At 52.1% G+C, this 22,115-nt stretch overlaps 1 protein-coding gene across 3 annotated transcripts in view; it reads left to right on the forward strand.

Annotated features, from left to right (window-relative positions):
* DENND2A (DENN domain containing 2A) overlaps nucleotides 1–13,266 on the forward strand; it is a 60,170-nt gene extending 46,904 nt beyond the window's left edge. For all 3 annotated transcript variants that reach the window (XM_055711509.1, XM_055711510.1, XM_027799373.2), the window contains exons 15-20: nucleotides 6,579–6,756; nucleotides 7,543–7,584; nucleotides 8,959–9,076; nucleotides 10,270–10,509; nucleotides 11,561–11,647; nucleotides 12,547–13,266. In XM_055711509.1, coding sequence (XP_055567484.1) covers nucleotides 6,579–6,756; nucleotides 7,543–7,584; nucleotides 8,959–9,076; nucleotides 10,270–10,509; nucleotides 11,561–11,647; nucleotides 12,547–12,578 — 697 coding nt within the window. In that variant the 3' untranslated portion in view covers nucleotides 12,579–13,266. The remainder of the gene's footprint in view (nucleotides 1–6,578; nucleotides 6,757–7,542; nucleotides 7,585–8,958; nucleotides 9,077–10,269; nucleotides 10,510–11,560; nucleotides 11,648–12,546) is intronic.
* The last annotated feature ends 8,849 nt before the right edge of the window (nucleotides 13,267–22,115 follow it).

Consider the following 22,115-nt stretch of genomic DNA (forward strand, 5'->3'; position numbering starts at 1 on the left):
TTGCTCTGAGAAATTGTGGAAGAGTCTTTCTCTTTTCCAATAACAAAATATGAAGTTTCTCTGGCTCATTTTTGTGGAGAAAAAACTTGAAAATGACCCAAAGGTCTGTAAAGGCTTGAAAAACAGAAAACAAAATAATTAAGTAAACTATTGTATTCTAATTCAGTCCAGTGACTTGAGTGCGCTGGATTGGTGAGCCTTTCAAAAGGTCAGCAGTCTCTTCTACTTGTTGGTGGAAAATCCGTGTTTTGAAAACTGATGGTATTGTAGATACAGGATCTTCTGTCCAAATGATACTGTTCCTGAGACAGAAACATTGAACTCAATGAATATTAAGTATTTACTTTAGGGTTAAAATGCCAGTTTCAGAGGAAAGAAAAAACCTTTTTGGCAATAGCTTAAGAGAAGAAAAAAAATGATAAAAGCAGCTGTTGGAAACTGCTCAGAGGTTAGGAATGCTAGAAATAATCCAGCTGAGATGGATTAACAGGGAGAGTGCAGGTGACATGGTGAAAGATGCATAATAAATCGCGTTTATCATTCATCTTTGTAGTTCTTTGTGTGGGCACTATCAGTGTCTGTATGTGTGTGTAAAGGTGTGTCTGGGTGTGAGTGACAGAGAAAATAATGTATGCCGTTTATTTACATCTTTTAATTGCTATGAAATCAGTCCGTGGGAAAAGAAAGCTGAAAGGTCTTTTGCCAAATACTGTGTGGACTGTGAAATGTTTTTGAGCTGAGCCAAAAAATGCATCTAACAAGTGTACAGCAAGTGAAATACTTTGTGTTTTCCATCTTTAGAATGAACATTGAGTGTTTTTTAAAGACATGTCAATCCAAAGCTTGGCAGAGGAAAAGGAAAGAATCTGGTTTATTAGGTTTTGGGTGGGGTTCCCCCTCCCATCGCTATGGAAACTGGAGTTAGACATTGCCTCGCAACCCAGGAAAATGACTTTGTTAAAACCGTGTTGGTCTGTGTAATCTTCCCTAGCTTTTGTTCGTTCCTTCGCTGTGAATTTTAGTCCTGGAGCAGTGGAGGTCATGGCACAGGTTAGGCACTGCAGCAGAGAGCTGCTTTTGTTTCCAAGTGATGCTGCCTGGCATGTGGTTCAAGGCACCGTAGAACCATTTTTTAGAACGCATTTCCAAATAAAAGTGGCCTAATTTCACAAGGTGCCTAGAGTGGGCAGTTTTTACTGGCCTGAGGGGGAGGAGTGTTAGGTTCAGAGGGCTTTTTCAATCAGGAAAACTTGCATGGGCTTAAAATCAAGGCATCCTTCTTCCAGATCTCCTCAAAAGCCTGCTGTAGATCTGACTAACTTGAGCAATTGCCTCTGTCCCTGCCAGAAACCACAGCTGTGTCAACAACACAAAGTGGTCATTGTTATCAAAGGCAGATCTGAAAGAATTAGAGTAGACACTTTAAATGTGGTCATCCCCAGTAAAAGGTGATTAATCATCAAGAAGAAGCATTTTCTGTGTGCTACAAAAACAAATCTGGGACCGTGAATCCCAGCCTCCCAGGTTTCTCCTTTTTGTATTGTGGTGAGGAAGAAAAAGAAACCCAAAGATGAAGTTTGGATGTCAGATAGTGTCATTGTTTCTTCAGAGCATCTTTGTGCTCACTTCTCCACCCGCACTAACCTGCCACATCAGTGGGAGGCAGTGACAGTCCCCACAGCTGGTGGAATGTGGCATCCTCCTGGCAGGATTTGCAGCAATGCTGCACAAAGTTGTGGGGCAATGGTTGGAAGCTCCTGTGCCTGTTAAATGTTGTAAACCAGATCTGCGATCCATCATAAGTAAATCCAGCTGTGACACAGTGTAAGAAATCCAAAGGTGTTTGTAAAATGAATCCTACTGTAACAGAGCTTATAAAAAAAGAAAAGAAAAAAAGCACGTAATCAAACTGTCTTAAATTGCCAAATACCACCGTTTTTTCAGCAGTTTGGTCAGCACAGGGAGCAAAGGGCTGCCTGGCATTATTGAATTGAATCAATTGTGGTTTTCAGAAATCGTGAAGTCTCCTAAACCCAAAGAGGGATTTGGCCTGGGGGGCTTTTTAGCATAGGTGCCTGCCTTTGGAGCAGAAAGCTGGAAACCCTATAGTCACTTTAAAGTTCGGGAGGAAACAACCAAACTGAGCAGCCAGTATCCTTCCTTAGGAGCTGTTGCAAGTTGTCAAGATGTCTTTTTAGAGCCAGTCATGTAAATTGGAGTAACTCATGTATTTTGGAGTAAATTTTCCCAGTAGAGGAAGGCGAGTTTCTGTGTAGTTGCAGCTGCTGCATTCAGATTCTGTATTGGCCCCCTGTGTTCAAGGCGGCTACCAGGAAGCAGCAGCTTCATAGGCTGTTCTGTGTAGGATTTTGCAGATGATGCTTTGTGATGGGAAGGCCTGTTGTTCAAGCAAACAAATGTCATGAATTGATGTAATATCATTGTTCTGACCAAGGGAGTGCTCAGCCAGAGATACCCGTGTGTCAGCTTATATTCAGTGCAGCCCTTTAGGGAGAGATCTGACACCGTTATTTGTGTACGTCAACACTTTTTAACCTCTCGACTAGTGATACCTCAGTCTCTCCTGCAAGCCTCTGTGCAAGTGATATCAGATGTGCAGCTCAGCCGTGTTCCCTACAGAAGGCTGAATGAACACATGAAAACGTGCTCAGGGTCTTGAAAGTGTACTTTGAAGACCCACACAATATTGTAAGGATTACTGTTGAAACCAAAAGCCTTAAAAAGTGGTGTCTGTATCCCCTTTGAACAACTGGCATTGAACGTCTGTGGCCTCTCCCCAGAGCACACTGCAATCACATTGGGTAGATCTCTTCGTTCCTGGTGGCATCAGGAGTGTGCCAAGCAAAACACAGCACCCTGGATCAGTGTTACTCCAGTGGCAGCAGTAATGGTTATGGTGCAAGCGTCCTGGGATATCAGAATTTCAGCAGGGACATTACCTTGTAGCTACCTGAAGGCGTTGGCTGCCTGTTTAGTTTAAGAGCCCTCAAATGTTGACTGACACTGAAACAGTGTGTTGAGAGCGCGTTAAACTGTTCTGGTTGTGTTGTGCACATCAATTGTGGTTGATTCTGTGCACATCTCATAGAAAGCGGCGTCCAGCTTGAGCAGTGGCCAGAACTTCAGTGGCCATATTCACCTTCTCACAGACAGGTGCCTGCCACATTATGACTGTGGTGTAATTTGGGCAGCCTCCCCCATCACTGCTGACTGAAGAGCACATGGTCACACAGATGGCATAAAGGGAATTTATCATATGGGATTCTTCTGCAGGGCTCAGTAGTCATGGTGTGAATCAGCAGTCCTTCAGTGCTCGTTGCAGTGCCTATGCAAGAGAAGGAGGGAGCTTAGGCTTGAGTCATTCCAAAGGACGGAGGTTCTGCTGGGCTCCTGGCAAACTGCAGCTCCCTGGGGCTATCTGCAGAGCAAGTCTGACTGCATCACATGTGGAAGAGACACCTCAATGTTACCTCCTCTGTGTCCATCCCTTAACTGCTCTGCCTTCAAAGGAAGCTCACGGTCCTCAACCCTATCAGTATTGTACCCTGAAAATGCCTTCCACGGTGAGGAATGTTTCAGAGCAGAGATCACTAGGGTTCATCCTGGAGGCGATGAGGCAGGCGCAGATGGAAGGGTGGAAAGGGAAGCTGTCTTTACTTCCCACTGCGTGGTGCAGTGCATACAATTTCAGACTTAGGCAGCTCTGTCTGTGACTTCCACTAACTGGACCTCAGCCATCTTTCCTCCCACTCAATCTCTCACGTACCATGTGTGCTCACTGGGACTTGAGAGCAGGGTTGAGGGAAGAACAAGCCACCATAAATATAGTAGGAGAGAGCATGCCATAATATCTCACCATGCCATAAATAACCATGTACTTCAGCTGTTCAGTGTTCCTCTGTGGAGCTACCTGGAATCACAGAGATCTTTTCCATTGGTTTTCAAGTGCTATCTATAAAGTCAGTTCCTTTGGGAACACATCCAGCTTTAGGCAGGAAAGTTGGATGTGCCTTCAAGATCGAGGATTTGTGGCAAAGGTGAAACTCCTAATGCTTCCACATTCAACCTCTCCTCAAAGAGGAGTAAGTCCAGTGGTAGGCCATGAGTAATGACACAGTGCTCTGCACAAGTGATGAAGGGCGGAGTTCTCTTGACTTTCTCCATGCTGCTGCTGCTGTTTTAACTGGAGCTATTATCAGTCAGAAATTGAGAAGTGGAAAATATGCTCTGCAGTAACAGAGGGGAAGAGAAGCCCCTGCTTTTGCATTTGCTAACATGGCCTGGAATGGATGGGTGTAAAAGTAGCACAAACTTGAAGCAGACAGTTTTTAAAGGATCCCATTAACTTGGAGTGCACTTGTAAGATGGCACATTCACTTTTGTTGCAGTTCCTTTCAAGATTAGCTTGTATGAAAGATTACAAGAAAAATTATCTTCTCTGATAATGTTCCTGCATTTTTTCTGGTTTTTTTGATGTTGGGATGTTTTTTTGTAAATTTTCCTGTTTCTTACTAGCTCTATGCTTTCTCATTATTTTCATTTTGTTTTGACTCATTATCTACCTTGTGTGTGTGGTAGACACAGCAAGACATAGGCTTGTGATGAGGGCAGGCACAGCTTCAGAGCAGTGACAGAGGGACAACCAGCAGAATGAATGCGGAGAAGGGAGGGGGATACTTTAAGACGTTCCTAAACAAGGATGTGGAACTGAGCATTTTCTCCCATTTAAAGGCTTAAAGTTACCAGTCTGTGACACAGCCTTTGAAGGGTCCTCATAGAGTATCCCCTTAAGAAAAAAAAAGCCTCTGGGAGCGCAGGGGGAGGAAACTGTCCCCATCTTGTAAAGAGACTTTCTCAGCACAGAGATCCCGGGCGCCCATTCCCTACCTGTTGCAGTCCCAGATAAAATTCTCATGTTAAGCAGATTCTGGCCTCTCCCCTGGGATTTACTTGCCTCCAAAAAGCATCATGTGCTTAACACTGTTTGCTGCCTGATTACTTCATATGGTCACACTGATGTACCAGCAACCCCAACTGTATTCTGCTAAACTGAACTTACCTGATGAAAGCCAGTGAGCTGTAGCCCAGCCATGCCACTCTGCTCAGCATGTGTTAGTGTAACGGCACAGAGATTGAAATCTACCAGACTTCGCTGGAGGGAGGCAAACCAGGCTTCACTTTTCGGAGTGAACTCGAGTCCACACCCATTAAACCCTTTCCCTCTCAATTCAGCAATGAACTGCCAGATCCGGGTTGCTGAGTGTAAATTCCCCTGTGGGCTTTAACAGGAGCCAGCTGGGCATCTTTCCTTGCAATGTGACTCCTCCCGGCCACACCAGCCTCCCTCCCCTCCTCCAGCCTTTTGAGACCAGGATGCTAGTAAAACAAAATTACATTATACGCAGGGTTTATAGTGGCGAGCCTTCCCTCTCGCTTGATGCATACAAATGCTTCCAGACTCAGAATGGATGAGTAACTGGTGCCCTGCCGTGAGCTCTGCTGTGTCTGACTGCAGACCCAGCCTGCCTCCTGCCAGAAAGCTGATGGGTTTTCTGGATGGGACCCTACTGGAAGTCATCAGCAAAGGTGCTTAGAGCTGAGCCACTGGTGGCATTTGAAGGGGGAAGAAGGAAGGCTGTGGTCCTGTGAGCCACAGGCAGCTTCCTACAGAGGCCAGCTGTGTGCTCCCCTCCTATGATTTCACTGTCCCGTGGCTCTGAGTAGCCTTGGCAAGCTCCACGGGCTGCAGGGTGCCTGGATAGCACTGGCTGGAGGCCATTGCTTTCCTCCTTCCCCCGTGCTGTGGCGTGGCTGCTGGGAGCTATTGGTACGATTGGGATGCATAGAAAAGGATGCCACCGGCATGCAATTATTCCTCCTAAGGGTTTCCCGGGGTCAAAGCACGTATGTTGCACAGGTTTCGAGCCAAGGGGCAGCAGTGGACCATGGCTTGAACGACCTGCAAGGAACACCTGGAGACCTTGTGGCTGCACATTGTGCCCAGGGCTTTGCCAGGGGTCCGAGCAGGCCATCCAGCTGTGTTGATGAGGCCAAGAGTACAGCCAGCAGGTCACTGGGCCCCAGTGCAGCCCAGCAGACAGCTGCTGTAGTGGTGGAGCCATCTTCTGCACCCCGCAGCTGTGTGCAGTCTGTGCTAGACAGTGTGCCCCTGTGCATTCGGAACTGTGGCTTTCCCATGGGAACAGCCACAGAGGCATGCTGTGGGAGAATAAACCAATGTCTGTAGTGAAAGGCGGTGGCATGGAAGACCCTGTGTCTGTCTGGTGTTTCCCATCAGGGCACTGGAGTGGCAGATGCCGGATTCAGTGGGACCCATCTCTTGCCACATGCATGTGGGCCAGGATCATCTTTCATAACCTGGGCTCATACCTCAGGTCATTGCTCCTGAAGCTGATAAACGGGATCAGAAATTTGGGAAAGCCCCTAGGAATTACCAAGATCACTCAGGGAACGATTGAAAGAGCCTTGATTTCTAGGACACGCCACTCATCTCCTGACTGACCGGCCATTGCCCTTGGTTGTTTTTCATCTTCCAGCACTCTCTCCAAGTGTTGCCACGCCACGGTGGCCCTGCTGTACCCCTTCACCTGGCAGCACACCTACATCCCCGTGCTGCCCCCTTCCATGATCGACATCGTGTGCTCGCCCACCCCCTTCCTCATCGGCCTGCTCTCCAGCTCCCTGCCACGCCTGAAGGAGCTGCCGGTGGAGGAGGTGAGCCCTGCAGCCACACCGCGGCCTTGGTCTCCGTTGCTTCCAGCGGGCTGAGTTGTCTCCTGTCGCAGAAAGGCTGCTCTTGAGACTCCGCTTTGGCAGCCGGTAGCGTGAAGGAGTCGAGCTCTCGTCCTCTGGCTCCTGCAAGTGTGGGGTGGGGGAGGAAGCAGATGTCCCCCAGGGAGGCAGAGGGCTGCGCTTTGCCTTGGCCGCAGCTTGGGAAGACGGGGGGCTGGGATCTCCCACCGTGGGGCTGCTGTGGTTAGGAGATGATTTTATTAAAATTTCTGTTAGTTTCTGCACAGTGCTGCCTAGGGGCAGAGCACAAGGTCTGCTAGGCTTGAAATGCGATTGCTACAAATAGCTGCCCCTTTAATTAGCACAGGCGCCTAAGGAAAGGAATACATGATTAAGAATGGGATTCACGGTGCACAAAGGTGAACGCAGCAAGGCTGAACGTGGCTGGGGAGGCATCTCCCTCCCTGCCCACCCAGGGGACAGTGGTGCAGCGCACAGGGAGAAAAGATGGAGCTCTGACCCTGACCGGGCCTCGGAGCAGAGCCTCCTGCTGTCCCGGCTGTTCTGCGGTCCGTGGCGATGGTGTCAGAGAGCTGCAGCCAGGGCTCCGCTCTGGGCTCATGCTGGGCGCCTCCTCCAGCTGCAGGGGTGGGTCGGTGGAGTAGGGGCAGCGCTGAAGTTTTTCCTCCAGGGCAGTTACAGATTAAGATGAACTCCGACGATGGAAATAACAACGTTCCCTTTTTATTCTTGTTCTTCCACTCTTAGGTCCTCGTCGTTGACCTTGTAAATAACCGGTTTCTGAGACAGGTGAGCAGGGCTATTGCCTATCCTTCATCTTCTCCCCCTTTTTTACACCACACCTTACTTCCCTCTGTTTGCTGACCTGCCTGGCTGGATGGATTGCTTACTCCCCGCGCAAACTGAGGCAGGATTTGTGGCTGGCAGCATTATAGGGGTCACTGTGTACTTATATAATATGGGCATCCCAAACCACCGCTGTTAAAGACCAAATCATTGTCCGTTATCTCTCATTTTCATTATCATTTCATGCTCATTATCATTTGAGCACAGTGGGTCCTTAAGTGGCGTCCTGCAAGGCTGAGGGCAGAGCTGGAAAGCCTCAGCTCAGCGCTGTCTGCTGGGGAGCAGCGCAGGCTCTGCCAGCCTGTGTCTGTCAGTCACATCTCCTATTGCATACCCAGCCTTGATGGGAAAGGGAGCCTTGATGATTTCGTCAGATCATTCCTGCCCAGTGAGCCTGTGGTTCCTCACTCCTTGCACTGGGTGGGTCCCAAGTAGGAAGCTGGTACACAGGAGTCTGTGTGTTGCTCCGCAGACAAGATTGCTTGCCGATTTTTACCTCACTTTGTTGTAGAGAGAAACAATGGGATATTAAAGGGAAGAGGATAGATGAGTGAACATACTCCTGGCCCAGGAAGCTATTTTTGCCCCAGAGCTCTTTGGCAGATTGCTGAGCAACACTGGCTGCATTGGTCCTGCCGTCCCTCAGGTCCCATGGATAGGATGGGGCAAGTGCACCTCCTGCTGCAGGAAGTGGTGTGTGGGTGAAGGCCACTCCTTCAGTGCGGTTCTTGCTTGTCAGCTGCCTTAGCTGCAGTGATACGCTTCACCTTGCACCTCTTTTTGGGAGGTTTAAGCTAAATCATGCTGTCTCAGCTGGGGCTGGTTGGAGCTCGAACACAGCCACCAGCAGTTCCTTGGCTTTGTTGCTCTGTGGGAACTTGTTATGCCTCCATAACGCAATCGTGCCTGAGAAGAGCTGAGCAGGGGTTGTGCTCACCTGACTGCATGCCAGCATTGTTCAGATATGTAGTCTCTGAGGTGTTGCGAATGCTCCCAGGCAGATGGTAGGGCCACGGATGAGCCTTGCCCGGTAGCCTCTCAGGTCAAACACCTGAAATTCTTCCAGAATAGGGGAATATTTGGGAAAAAGACACCCCCATTCTCCGTCCTCTCGTGCTTCTTCACAGTCCTGCACTGGGAGGTGCTGGGAACATGCCAAGCATATTACGCCTTCTCCCTCTCCCTCTTCCTCTCCTCACAGTTTATTTTTAGCGCTCCCCCTGCTGTGCTGGGGACAGGATAGGAGCTGGTGAGGAGAAGGGCAGGGGCCAGCCATCTCCCGGCCCCAGGCCCTGAGGAGGTGGATCTGTCTTACAGATGGAAGATGAGGACTCCATCCTGCCCCGCAAGCTGCAGGCTGCCCTAGAACACATTTTGGAACAGAGGAATGAGCTGGCGAGTGACAAGGAGGAGGGCCCTGTCAATGGCAAGCAGGGTAAAGCATGGTGCCTTTCAGTTTCAAACCTTTTCCTGCACCTTTTTCAAAGTCTTTTCCTGCCCCTTTTTCTCCTGTCGCTTCTTAGGGGAGAGTTAGGCTTGTATTGAATTTAACACCACAGAAATAGGAGGTAGGTCAGGATTTTGGTGGAAGCTGTATTAAATATTCCATTGCACCGGGGTCAGCTCTCTTTGGGTGAAGAGAAACAGTACTTTATCCCTTCCTGGCTCTGTCCATCCTTCCCTTACGGCTGCAGGGAACACCTGTCCTCCTTTCAAGGGGAACCCACAGGCACCTCTCTGCTGCTGCCAGTGTGAGAGATGCAGGCTCCTCCTGGGGACAGTCCACTGGCAGAGCTGCAGGCTCGGAGGTGGCCGTGTGGCTCACAGGTGACAGGGCTGAGACAGCTCTTTGCGGGGCAGTATGAGCATCTCTTGGTTGGAGGGGAGCGTGCAGAATGTGCTAGTTTGGGCTGGGATAGGGTCAGTTATCTTCACAGTAGCTAGTATGGGGCGATGTTTGGGATTTGGGCTGAAAACGGTGTTGATAATTCAGGGGTGCTTTAGTTATGCTGAGCAGCACTTACACAGTCAAGGCCTTTTCAAGACCAGCAGACTGAGGCAGGCACAAGAACTTGGGAAGGGACACAGCTGGGACAGCTGACCCCAACTGACCAAAGGGATATTCCATACCATATGATGTCATGGCCAGCATATAAAGCTGGGGGAAGAAAAAGAAAGGGGAGGATGCTTGGAGTGATGGCATTTGTCTTCCCAAGTGACTGTTATGTGTGACGGAGCCCTGCTTTCCTGGGGATGGCTGAACACCTGCCTGCCCATGGGAAGTGGTGAATGGAATTCCTTGTTTTCCTTTGCTTGCGTGTGCAGCTTTTGCTGTATTTATTAAACTGTCTTTATTTCAACCCACGAGTTCTCTCACTTTTACTCTTTGGATACTCTCCCCCATCCCACTGGGGGGGAGTGAGCACCAAGACAAAGCTTGGTGGTTTTCAAAGTAGTAGCAGCCCAGTCCTCTTCCATGGCAAGCACTTCCTAGGATGCTGTCTCTCTTGAGCAGCTTTCTCTGCTTATGTCAGATCTGAAAAAAACCCAGGGAGTTTGTACCCAGGGCTTTTCCTAGCATGTCCTTACAGCACTATCCTCACCGCTGCCTCTTTGTTTTCTCCTTAGAGACCAGCCCTTTGAATGAGGTGGTGTCTGAGGCCTTTGTTCGTTTCTTTGTGGAGATTGTGGGCCACTACTCCCTCTTCCTGACCCCCACCGAGCGAGAGGAGCGGACCCTGCAGCGCGAGGCTTTCCGCAAGTCCGTTTCCTCCAAGAGCCTCCGACACTTCCTGGAGGTCTTCATGGAGACACAGATGTTCGGGGGCTTCATTCAGGAGCGGGAGCTGCGGAAGCAGGGAGTCAGAGGTGAGGGGCTCTGCTGTTGCGGAAACTGCTGTTGCTCCTGCGAGAGCCAGGAGATGCTCACCAGCTGCCAGCCCCAGCCCCAGCCCCATGGCTAGATACTGCAGTGTCTGTGCAGGGACACTGGGAGGGACACGGCAGGGAAGTGCTAGCATAGGCTGACAGTTTGTTCTGACACCCCTGTGTGGCCTTCAGGAAGCCATTTGGGGATTTTTTTTTCTCTCTGTTTCCTTATCTTCCCAAAGGGGAGCATCACCTCACAGGAAGGTGGTGAGGCGTAATGTTTGCACAGTGCCTGGGAACGGGCTGCTGAAGATCGGAGGCTTTTTGTGTGTGACCTGGTAGCTTCTTATCAAGGTTGGGGTTACAGGCACCCTTCACCACTGCAGTAAGGGACATAAGCAGTATCCTCCATGTGTGTGCCTCCTCATTCCACATTGAATTCTCATTAGGACTGTCATAGAAGGGGTACACTGCTTGAACAACATTTATTCTTGCAGTCCCTCATGTCCCCTTCCCGTGTCTAGAGGAAGAACTGGCTGTATTGGTTATGGCTTTTTTGGCTAGTAGAAAATGTGAATGCTCGTGTCCCTCCCAGAGCTGCTTCTGTTGTTTCACTCCTGTTATCCCAAGTCCTGAGGGCTCTACAGGCAACTGAAGTTTCTCATCCCTGCCTCAGCAGTTTCCTCCCAAGCACTCATAAGCAGTGGACACTCGAATAGATGGCTGATTCAAAGAGTTTTTACAGGGTGGTACATCCCATGTGATGATTCCACAGCTGATCTCACTCTCTGGACTTAGCTGTGTCTGTAGCAGAATGAACGGAGTTTTTGTCTCTCCCTGTGTGAGGTACAAAAACTCAGGCAGCCTTGCAGTGGGTTAGGGAGCTCCTGTCCCAGATCTGGGCTCAGCTGGTAGAAGAGGTGGAGTAAGTTGTTCCCTCTGTGTGCAATAGTTTATTGGTAAGCTTGGGGCAGTACGCTTTCAGATGGGCAGTCTGACTTCTATTTATAGGGAAACAAAATAGAAGTTGTTAACTTCTTTCTTTCTGCAGGACTGTTTGAGGTACGGGCTCAGGAGTACCTGGAAACACTTCCCAGTGGGGAGCAGAGTGGAGTCAATAGGTTCCTGAAAGGCCTAGGTAAGGAACCAGCACCCCCCTTGGCTTCTCATGAGGCTTGGGATTCTTGTTGCCTTCAGGTTTGGCAGCAGAGAAGCTGCCAAAGGGTGGCAGGGCTCTGCTGGTGACTGACTGCCGTGCTCTGAGCTGTGAGTGAGCAGCGCCTGGCTGTGTATCCCTGCTCTGGCACACTGTTGGCTCTGCCCCCGATCTGCCACTGACCTGGAGGCTGATGGAGAACCAAAGATTTGGGCCATGGGCTATGTCTCCATCTTCCAAAGGAGGCAACGGAGCAGCCAGTGACTTGTGAGTGGTGGATGCATGTCCTGGCGGGGGGAGTGACACAGTCTCCATTGCCTTCAGGTTTGCATTTAGGGATCAGCAGTGGGAATTGCCCAGGAGCATCCCAAGGCTGAATCCATGTTCTGCTGTAAGGAGAGCTAGATGAGAGCTCCAGGCTGAGCTTAGAAGTTCTTGCTAAGTCACTGGACGCCATGGCTAAGAGAGTTTGATCTTCTGTTCAGATCACATCCCTGGCCCTCTTGCCTCTTCTTGGCCATTTAGGAGCAGCAGTGTCTGTGGGGCTGGTGTGCCCTGCCTCTTACCCACATGTGCTTTGGCCAGGTGAGCTTAGTAATAAGTTCACCTTCCAGGATCACTGAGCAAGTGGGCTCTGGAGGGTGTGCTGTGGGGCTGGCAGAGTCCCAGTCTGACGCTGCTTCCAGGGGGTGGGCAGAGCTACGGCCTGCTCTGCTGGCACTTGCTTCCAGCTTTGCAGGGCGGGTGGCTGTGGGTAAGGACCCAGGGCTGGCAGCAGGAGTGATTCTCTGTATAGGCTTCCTCAGCTGGTCGTGGTGAGGAATGACACTTGTTTTGCCTGTTACTGTGAGGAGTCCGTTTTCCTTTCTCTGTCTCTCCAGGTAGCAAAATGAAATTCCTCCACAAAAAGTAAGAGCAAAGCACATCATTCCACAGAAGAGAATGGCTTTACCATTTAACAGCAATAAATCAGACTATTATCAACCATTCCGATTCAGCCTGCTCCCAGGAGCCAACAGCTTTGGGGAGCTGACCACAGCCAGGACGTGCTCGCACAGACGTGTGGTGCCACAGGAAGATTTGATGGCTGCGGGGCTGCCGGGACAGGTTTCTGGATAACTACAGTACCATGCACTGGACCAAGCACTCTCTGAACTCTGCACTAGCACGTTGCAGGCATCCCAGCAGATTGGATCTCTTAGCTAGTCAATTCTTTGTTTTGTTGTATTTTTCTATTTATATTGGGTTTAGAACAATTATTAACCAATGACTCTTGCCCTGCCTCCTCTCTGCCTGATGCTGCAGGAGGACAAAGTGGGACTCCCACGGGACTGAGCCGGCAAAGCTCAGGCATGGAGGAGGGGAGGAACAGAGAGGTATGGAAATAGGTCTCTGCAAAGTAAGGATGCTGCGGGCTGCAGGGATGATGTGGACTGACCAGGAGGAGCTTCCAAGCAAGGGAGAAGGGTGAGGGGGAACCACTAAACCTACTGAGGACTTGATGGGCCAGCCAGCTCCCGGGTGGCTGTGCCAGGGGGTCCTGGCACAAGAAGAGGTCTTTCCTTATGCAGTGTAATTAAAAGCAAGTGGTGTAAAAGGCAGCAGACCCTTGGTGTTTTGGGGAAGGGGACAAGCCGTGTCTGCCCACTGGCCCACCTGGTGCCAAGTGTGAGCCGGAGAGGACATTTAGAAGCTGAACTCTTGGCTTGGCCAAGCCTTTGGCTTCTCTTTAAGCCTCACAGCCTGGATGGCCTTATTCCCTAGCCTGGCCACTTGCAAGGGGAGCCCAAAGTGGAGCTCATCTGCAGGGTCTTGCCAGGGAAACCCGCTTCCTGAAAGTGGGATGTGCTCTCCCAGCTCAAGTGTTGCTGCTGGGAACCATGGTAGGAAGTGGACAAGGGGAGAGTACCTGCTGCTACCTTCTGTGCTGCCGGCTAGGGAGCAGGGAGGACCTTCTGCTTGCCTCTCTGTTCCAGTGGGGAGGAGAGGTGAGGAGGTGTTGGGGAGGCGCATGGAGGTTGAGGGTGGGATGAGGGTGCTTTTCCAGCTGGTGCAAAAGCTGTTCCCTTGCACCACTTGTGAAGGCAGTCAAGAGCAGCTGGAACATCCTTGGGTCTCCTTTGCTCTTTGGAGAGGAAGCCAGAGGGTAACTCTTCTATGGCCCGAAGGGGAATCTCTTCCCCAGGGCCTGGGGGGTTGCAGGGTTAGAGCTGCGTGTGGGTACCTTTGCTGTGGGCAGCCATGCTACGCTGGGCTACACAGGGCTGCCAGAGTTTTTGAAAATGGTCCGTGTGCCCCTTGTTGACGAGTAGTGGGGTTCAAGGGGGCTCACCTCCACACGGTAGCGTGGGTCCAGTGCTGCTCTGAATCTTTTGAATCCTGCATTTCCGAAGTTTCCTGCAGCCTCTTCCTGTGCTGTGTTTAAGGACAGAGGATGTGGGTTGTGATGGGTGGTGGCAGGAGCAGGCAGCTGGGTGCGTGGAGAGATGGAGGGCTGAGTGCTTGGGGAGAGGGTGCTTCACTGAGGGGCTTGTTATGTCTTGTGACCTGCTACTATCTGGGGACCAGGTAAGCTGCACAAATGGCTCTAGATGGCCCTGCTTGTGCAGGGGTTGGCCTCAGAGGCCCCTTCCCACCTCAGCCTTTCTGTGGTTCTGTGATGAGCACCATAAATACTGAAGAGCAGTAATGCCACGAGGGGCAGGGGGGAGGTAGGCAGCACTTGCAGCTCTGTGCTCCCTAACCCATGTGCAGGGACAGCTGAAGCAGTGATAGAGGGGGTCGGAGAAGCCAGCAGCATTTATCCACCCCCCTCCCCAGGGTCAGGCTCCCACAGGGGTGACCAGGTGGAGGGTATGGGGAGCTGCCCCTCGGGTGTGCTGAGCAAAATTTGGCACTACTTAAAGCCCAGTTTGTCACAGGACGCAGTGGTGGCCCACCAAAGGAAACTGCAGTGGAGTTCAAGGTGAATCAAATGCTGTGTTTTGGTTCTCTTTTTAAAAGGTGTTTTTATTTTTAATGGTAGCAAAATGAGGGTTTGCAAAGCTGGGATGCACCCACACATGCAAAGGCAGCCAGGATGCCTGCAAAGCTTTTTGGGGTGCTAAATGAAGCTGATCTTGTGGCTCAGCTCAGGCCTCCAGAAGCAGGTGTCCTACGTGGCCCGCAGCTGCCAAGCCTGTTCCTCGGGGCTCCATGTTCCCCTTCTTGAGTGACATTTTCAACAGCATGGAACTTCGCCTTCCTCAGTGGGTGCTGTGGTAAGGAGCTGGGAGGGATTCCCGGGATGCCCGATGCTCACAAGCTCCTTAGCTCAGCTTGAACTCATGTGTGAGCATGCTGAGATACTGGCAGCATTTACAGAAATATCCTAATAGCTCAAATTAAAAAGGGTGGTGAAATAGCCCCATTTATCTCATTTGGGGGCTCCACGCGGTCTCTGCCAGCACTGGGCTCTATGGCCGCTCAGTGCTTTCATTGGCAGCTCTCAGGAAAGTGGGAATCAAGCCTGCATAGCGTACAGAATCCAAGGAGGGTCTTAAAAAGCAGCAGCATGAGGAGTGCAATGAAAGAAACATGAGCAGCTGTGTCATTGAGGATTTACAATGAAAGTGGGACAGAAAGCGTTGGTCTCCAGCTGCAGGACAGCCTCTCCAGCTTTATATCAGGTGGTGTTGCCCCCGGATGAGAAGGACCCTGCGTCCCTTAGGGCTCTGGAAGTTTGGGAGGAACCCACCTGTGAAGAAATGCGTAAGACTGTCTGACTACAGATCCGTGTGCCCTCCTGTGGAGGCTGCTGACAGCAGGTGGCCAGAGAAGACTATGAATAGAGCCTGTATGCTGGGTATGCCCGATATACTATATATATGCTATAAATACCCAAAGCGTTATATTTGCCTGTACGTCCCACAGCCAGTGGTCTTCTGCACCAGAGCTGGTGTCTCTGTTTAGTAGCCTGGGATGAGTTTCTCTTCCATGACTGTGTGTGCATGGGTGTAGACAAACGTGCTAAGGCAGGAGGCCAGTTTGGGGGCAGTACGGATTTACCAAAGGGTACTGGAGAACCGCGACACTCACTCTGCAAAGTTAAATGTTACAAGCCACCACCTCTGCTCCCTGCTGGTCCCTGAGTAATCGAGCAGCTTGCACATGCCGATGTGAGCAGCTCTGTGGGGCCTGTGATGCCCAGGGGAGCTGCACTTGCTGACACCCAAGCCGCTGGCTAAACCCTGAACCCTATACCCCTCCTTGGCTTCCCCATGCAGGCTGTCGGCGTCCTGCGAGAGCTCAGGGTACTGGGCAAATCCCGGCTCTTACAGGTACTTACGGGAACGCCTCGTTCACCATACAGTTGTCCATTCATCACTGATGGTGGCCCGTGCCAGCAGGACAGGGAGCCCTGTGCAGTCGAGGGACGAGACCCTGCCCTGCCAGGGTGGGTCTGATTTGGGTTTGGAGGGGTGTAGCCGCAGGGCTGTGGTCGTGGGCAGCTGCGGGGGTGGGTGTGTGCCCGGTACCAGTGGCCGAGGGGTTTGCAACCTACCTCTCTGCCTGGAGACAGCTTTAAGGTCGCAGGTGCCAGCGGGCAGCTTGCAGGTGTAGAGCCCCAGGCAGCCGCTGCAGTCTGGGGGCTTCTGGCAGGGCCGGGACTGGATGCCGCGGCAGGAGTGCTGTGGAGGGAGGGAGAGTGGTGGCCACTGTGCCACCATCCAGCCTTGCCCAGCTCCTGGCCCAGGACCCCCTCCCAGTCACAGGGGTGTCACCACTGTGCTCACACTGCTGAGAGCCCTGGCCCCAAGGAGCCCGTGCCATACGCAGCCCCAAAGAAGTACCTACTGCACAAGCTTGGGCTGCCCGAGAGCAGCCTCTCATGAAGTTGGAAGGTTTCCTTTTGGGGTGTGCATGTCCCACAGTCAGTGTGTCAGTTATTTTGGGGTGATGTGAACTGCTCAGCCCTGGGACCATGCTTGCCAGGGGCTGTTGGCTCCAGATGCTCAAGCTGACAGTGGTGTGATGTCGGGGGGGGGGGGTGAGTTGAGCTCAAAAGAGCCTCTTCATCTCCCCCAGCTGGGCCGGGTGGAGAGGCTCTTGTTAGAAAGCAAAGCCAAGTTGCAGAAGATTATGTGATATGATGGGATGAGCATTTGCTGGTGGATGTTTGGTTTCCATTTAAAACAGCAAAATAATGCAGTAAAACCTGCAGTAGCAGGACAAGCTACTCACCAGGCTATAGAGCAACAGCTTCATGCAAGGAGCTGGAGAAGTCGGGGCCCGAAGGAGTAGTTCCAGGAGCAGTTCATTACCACTTTTGGCAGACAGCACGCTAAGCAGCTGCCCCCCACAGCCATGACACAGCCTCTGCCCCACTGCCTCTACCCTCTTGCTGCAGTGTCACCTACCCCGGCAGAGCATCACCCGGTACTTCTTGGGTAAGGCAAGCTCTGCTTGTGTCGCAGACTCAGAGCTGCTTTGGGTTTGATAAATGAGAAGTTGCTTATTTGTGGGATGCAGTGCTGAGCCTGTGGAGCAGGTTTCCCACGGGCAGTGAAGGTCTGTGCCTCCCTCCAGGCAGCGCTGCGAGGAGCGGTGCCCATCGGTGCAGCAGGGGGTGTCAGGGAATGGTGCTGAGCTGGGAGATCTTCATAGCAGTGCTGGTGGGGCGGTGAATGCGAGACTGGGGGCAGGGGAGTGTTGCTGGGGCTGGAGAAGGACTGTCCCTCAGCTCTGGGGACAGTACAGGGGGACAAGTGCAGCCAGATCTGTGCTCACCTCCTGACGTGCTTGTCACCTGCATGCATGGCCATCAGCTCTGCTCTAAGCCTCACCAGGTGCTGGGTGTCACTGCACCACAAGCCAAGCAGTGCTGTAAGGCCACGCTGTGACCAAGTACTTCCACACTTGGCTCACGAGGAATAGCCCAAAAGCAGCTTTTCTGCCTGATGTTTGCAGGGTCATGGCACACTCGGCACCTGCTCCTGCTGCACTTAGTCCTGCCTGGTTTTTATGTCCCCACAGTGCCACAGGGACTGTCAGGCAGTGAGGCTGTGTGTGGGGGTGCTGGGGCTCAGGTGTGCATGGGGGACCCCGTTCTGAAGCTGGAGAGCTGGCTGAGCTGCTCAGGCAGGTACCACCAATGTGAGGGCAAACAGTGGCAGCCCATGGGTCGGTGTGGGTGCAGCAGCCCTCGGCCTGGAGGGGAGGTGCCACCCCAGTGCTGCTCTGCCAAGGCCCCAGCCTTGGCTGCCTAGCATGAGCGTATGGCCAAACAGCTGCAAGCCTTTGGGCGGTGAAGCTGCTGGCAGCTCGGGTCGCGGGGCTGTGCCGGGAGGATGCTCTCCTTTCTCTGCATTGCAGCAAGGCAGTGCGTTTGGGGGCTGTCCTGCCTGGTTTCGCTGTCTGTGCTGCACAGACCTACCAGAGCTGCTGCTGGCTCCCTGTTACAAAAAGCACCGGGGGCTGATGACATCCTGCCCGCTCGCCCTGGAGGAACCCGCAGAGCTGTGAAGCAGAGGGAAGGGCCTGTTTCTTTGGTCCCATCCTCTTTGTTCGGCACTCATAACGCCGTTATGCACAGCCCCTCCATGCCCTGCAGGCAGGTCAGCTGAAGGGGCTCACCGAGCTGCCTGCCCCACGGTCAGGAGTGGGGGGCTGGTGTCTCCCCTCACTCCTGGTCCCCCTGCAAGCCCTCCATGCAAAAGCTCATTCTTGCTGGCTGCGCTGTGCTTACCGTGTCCCCGTTGAACTTCCCGTAGCCCTTCAGGTGATGGCTCAGCCCCAGGCTCCTGCTGCGGGAGGGCTGTGGCGGGACCCTCTGGGGCTTGCCGGGGGGGTCCTGCTCACCACTGTCCAGCGGGGGCTTGGCCATGGCCTTGCTGGGGGACCTGGATCCAGGGGGGGCCTCTCCCATCACCTCCCATGCACCGGCTGGGGTGCGGCTCCTGTCTGAGCCCTTCCCAGGCAGGTTGTCCCCTCCATCTCCAGGTGGCCAAGGATCTTCTCCAGGGCCTCCAGCTCCTGGCTGCCTCTTTGGGGTGTCGGCCTGGCCTCCCAATGCCTCAGATGGTACCAGGGCTGAACAGAACAGCACCAGGAGGAGCGCAGCAACCAGCAGCGCCTGGACCTTCATCCTCAGGACCTGGCTTTGCTCGGGGTCCACCTGCCCAGACAAGGCTGTTGGAGGCAGGAACAGAGGCAGAAGCTGCCTATCTTCCCTGCCGCTGGATCCAGCCAAAGCCATTTTTATAGGGCAGGGACATATCCCAGGGGCACAGCCTTTTTCGCCCGCCCCTGCTGTGTCCCACCTCCCTACTTGTGAACAAACCCGGCTGCTTGCGTGAGCCCCCATCCCCCACCCTTGCACTCGCAAACACCCCAGCACCCTCCCACCACGGCCACCCCATCCCTGCTGATGGGTACACGTGTGCCTGCATGCAGCATCTCCCACCGCTGAGCGAAGAGTCTTTTAGCTAAATCACATTTGCAAGCAAGGTCTTAGTAAAGGGAAGGGCTGCCGGTGAATGTTTGTGCGTGGCAGGGGGAGAGGGGGTGTATAAGATCAAAATGAGTCCCTTCAGTCTCTGAAAAGGCAGCCGTTTTATTTTCAGTTCGGTTGCCTGAGGAGGTAGCACTGATGAGATACAGCTTTGTCAGCTCTCCAGCCCACCCCTCGTACCTTCTCAGCTCTTTGCCCAGTTTTAGCCAAATCTGATGGGAAGGTGGCAGGCTCAGAGGTAAGAAGGAGTTGCTATGAGCCTGGTGAAAGTGGTCTGGGTAGAGGAAAGACACCCAGTTAATGCCTCCATCCATTGCAGTGGGATCTCACTTCTTATTAAACAGCAGAGCCCACCCAGGTGGGCTGCACTAGAGCTGCCCTGACCAAGCTTTAGTCAGCTGATGGGTGGCCTCTGTATGAAAGGAAAGGTGAGTCTGTACTCCAGGCTTACTATCAATCAGGTTCAAAAAACAGCCAGCACCAAGACCCAACTCCACTGGAAATTAATTTTAATGAGTTTCAGTGTTTACTGAACTGTTGGTGCCGGCAGTTGCATCCTGTGCACATCACGTGCTGGGAGAGAGGAGGTGACTTTTCCTCATTGCTCCATCAGGAATGCCTTTGCTCCTTAATACTTGTCCATATTTGGCATCTTTCTTGGATGGAGAAGGGATGGCACCCTTCACCACATCACAGCTTCCCCATCAGCACCCTCTTGGCAGAAATAGTCACAGTCTATCGTGATAGTCTATAGATAGTGATAGTCTATCGCTGTCCCCTTCCCCTCGGCCCCATTTATTAGTGGGAAGGGTCACCCCAGAGTCTTTTTCCACTGAGCCCTGTCTCTTCATCCACCAAAGGGCACATGCACGGGGCTGGAGGAGAGAAGCTTTTCATTCAAAATTGCTCTGTGTGCCTGCTGAGGAAGGGCTGACAATGCTGGCTTTGGACACAGCATTTGAGTAGGATGCTGTCATGGTTTCTAGCCAGTGGGGAGCCCTGAATTAAAACACTGGGCAGGATGGGCACCAGTCCCACCACTGCAGCCACCACCACCTCTGACTGCTCCAAGACCAGATTTCCAGTGTGAAAGCTGTCTGTGGTCCTGCCTGCTGTGCTGCATCCTCCTGGTGGGAGGAAGGACTCGAGGGTGTAGTGAGTTGCTAGCCCACCCCCCTGGGTGTGAGCAAAAGGAAGGCAGGAGACCAGGCAGGAGACCAGAGAGCTGATTTCTACACACCTCCTGCTATTATTTTCTGTATAGACAGCAAAGGTGTACTAGCAAAGCACAGATATTTTTATGCATCGCTGTTGTGTTGATGACCTTGGACACCACCGCTGGTGTGAACCTGTAAGGGAGAGGGCGGCTGTTTCACAGACACTGTACCTGAAGCCTGTGCTGGACCCTCTCTGTCCTGCTCTCCCCCTGACATCATTCTGGCATTTGTAATTGCACCGTGGGCATTCCCCTGTAGACCAAGGATGAGTTCATGTGGTCCCTGGCCTTCTTACCTCTAACGTGGGAATGGCTCAGCAGCCTTGAGCCAGCAAGGATCCCTGTAAGACCCACACAGAGGTCTCTGGCCACTCACCCACTGCCATCCCCTTACTCCCCTGTCGGCCACTGATGGTCCTGCATAACACTGGAAAACCACAGGTAGAGCTGGTGTCTTCCCACCCTCAAGTGTAGTCACTCAGGGGCTGGAAGATATCTAGAAGGAGATGAGTTACACAACAGAAGAGTGAGAACCTGGTTTCCATAGCTAAGCTGGCTACATTAGCTAATTTTCAAAAGGCTGTGGACCAGACTTAATCTGCATAAAATTATCTAAGTGTAGACGTCCTTGCCAATGAAGATGCTGGAGGGGTTAAAGGCAGAGGCATAACCGTGCAGCTTTAGCCTGGAGAGGGACAAGGAAGGTCTGCCTCTGCTCCTGTCTTTGCTGTGTACTCACTGCGAAATTCGCAGAATCACTTGAGCTACATGGCTTGCCTGTCCACCTGTAAAGAAGGGCTGTGCTTCCCCTCCTCCCTCAAAACAATATCCTTAGCTTGAGCTTCCGCGATGGTACCAGGAGACACCTTGTTCCAGAGGGAAAGGAAGGTGTGACTAAACATTCTGGTCCTAGCACGCAGTGCTCTGTTAGGATCGCATCCCTGCCAGTGCTCCTCTCCAGCCAGCCACTTGCGGGAAGTTTTCTCTGCAAAATGCTCAGCGGTTTTCCAGGTGGTCAGTAATGGAGGTGAGGTGGGGGGGGCTTGCTGACTTTTGCTTCAGGCTTGACATTCTGGGCTGAGGGTGAAGGAAGCCCCAGTTTCAGCGGGAGGCATGTGGAACAAGGGGCAGTCATCTTTTAAAGGCCACCAGCTGGCCCCTGGTTACCCCTTTCTGATTAGATTTGCCTGCTTTCTCCAGGGGCATTGCACTTCAGAGCAAGAAAGGGCAGCTTTTGCTGTCTGGCTTGGGAAGACTGATGAGGTTGTCCTACGCTGTTATGTGCCTGCCAGCTGCACCTGGCCACAGGTTATGGTCCATTGAACCTCTTGGATGGAAACCAGGAGTAAGCAGCAAGAGAGGATGTTGCTGCTGGGCCCACCTAAAGAGACATGGTCCTGAAGATCTAGGAGTTGATGACAGAGGAGCTACCATGATACTAGACAGCAGTGACACAAGGTGGAGAAAGGGAAAATTCCCTCAACAGAAAGTCTGGAAGGACTGAAGGTTCAGGGAAGCAGGTCTGAAAGACCAGAAACCAGCTTTTCTTTACAAAGAAGTTCCCTAGGTTGGGGCCTCCTTCTGTGAAGATTTACTCAAGACCAAAACATTAGATGAGGGAGTGAGATACACTACCAACAAGCAGCAGACAGAAGAACCAAGCTGAGGTTGCTGTAACCCACCAAATTAAAAAAAGAAAAAGAAAAAAAAAAAAAGAGGAAACAACAGCAGACAAACATAAA

This window comes from Falco cherrug, chromosome 5 (assembly GCF_023634085.1).
Source record: "Falco cherrug isolate bFalChe1 chromosome 5, bFalChe1.pri, whole genome shotgun sequence".
Lineage (NCBI taxonomy): Eukaryota > Metazoa > Chordata > Aves > Falconiformes > Falconidae > Falco > Falco cherrug.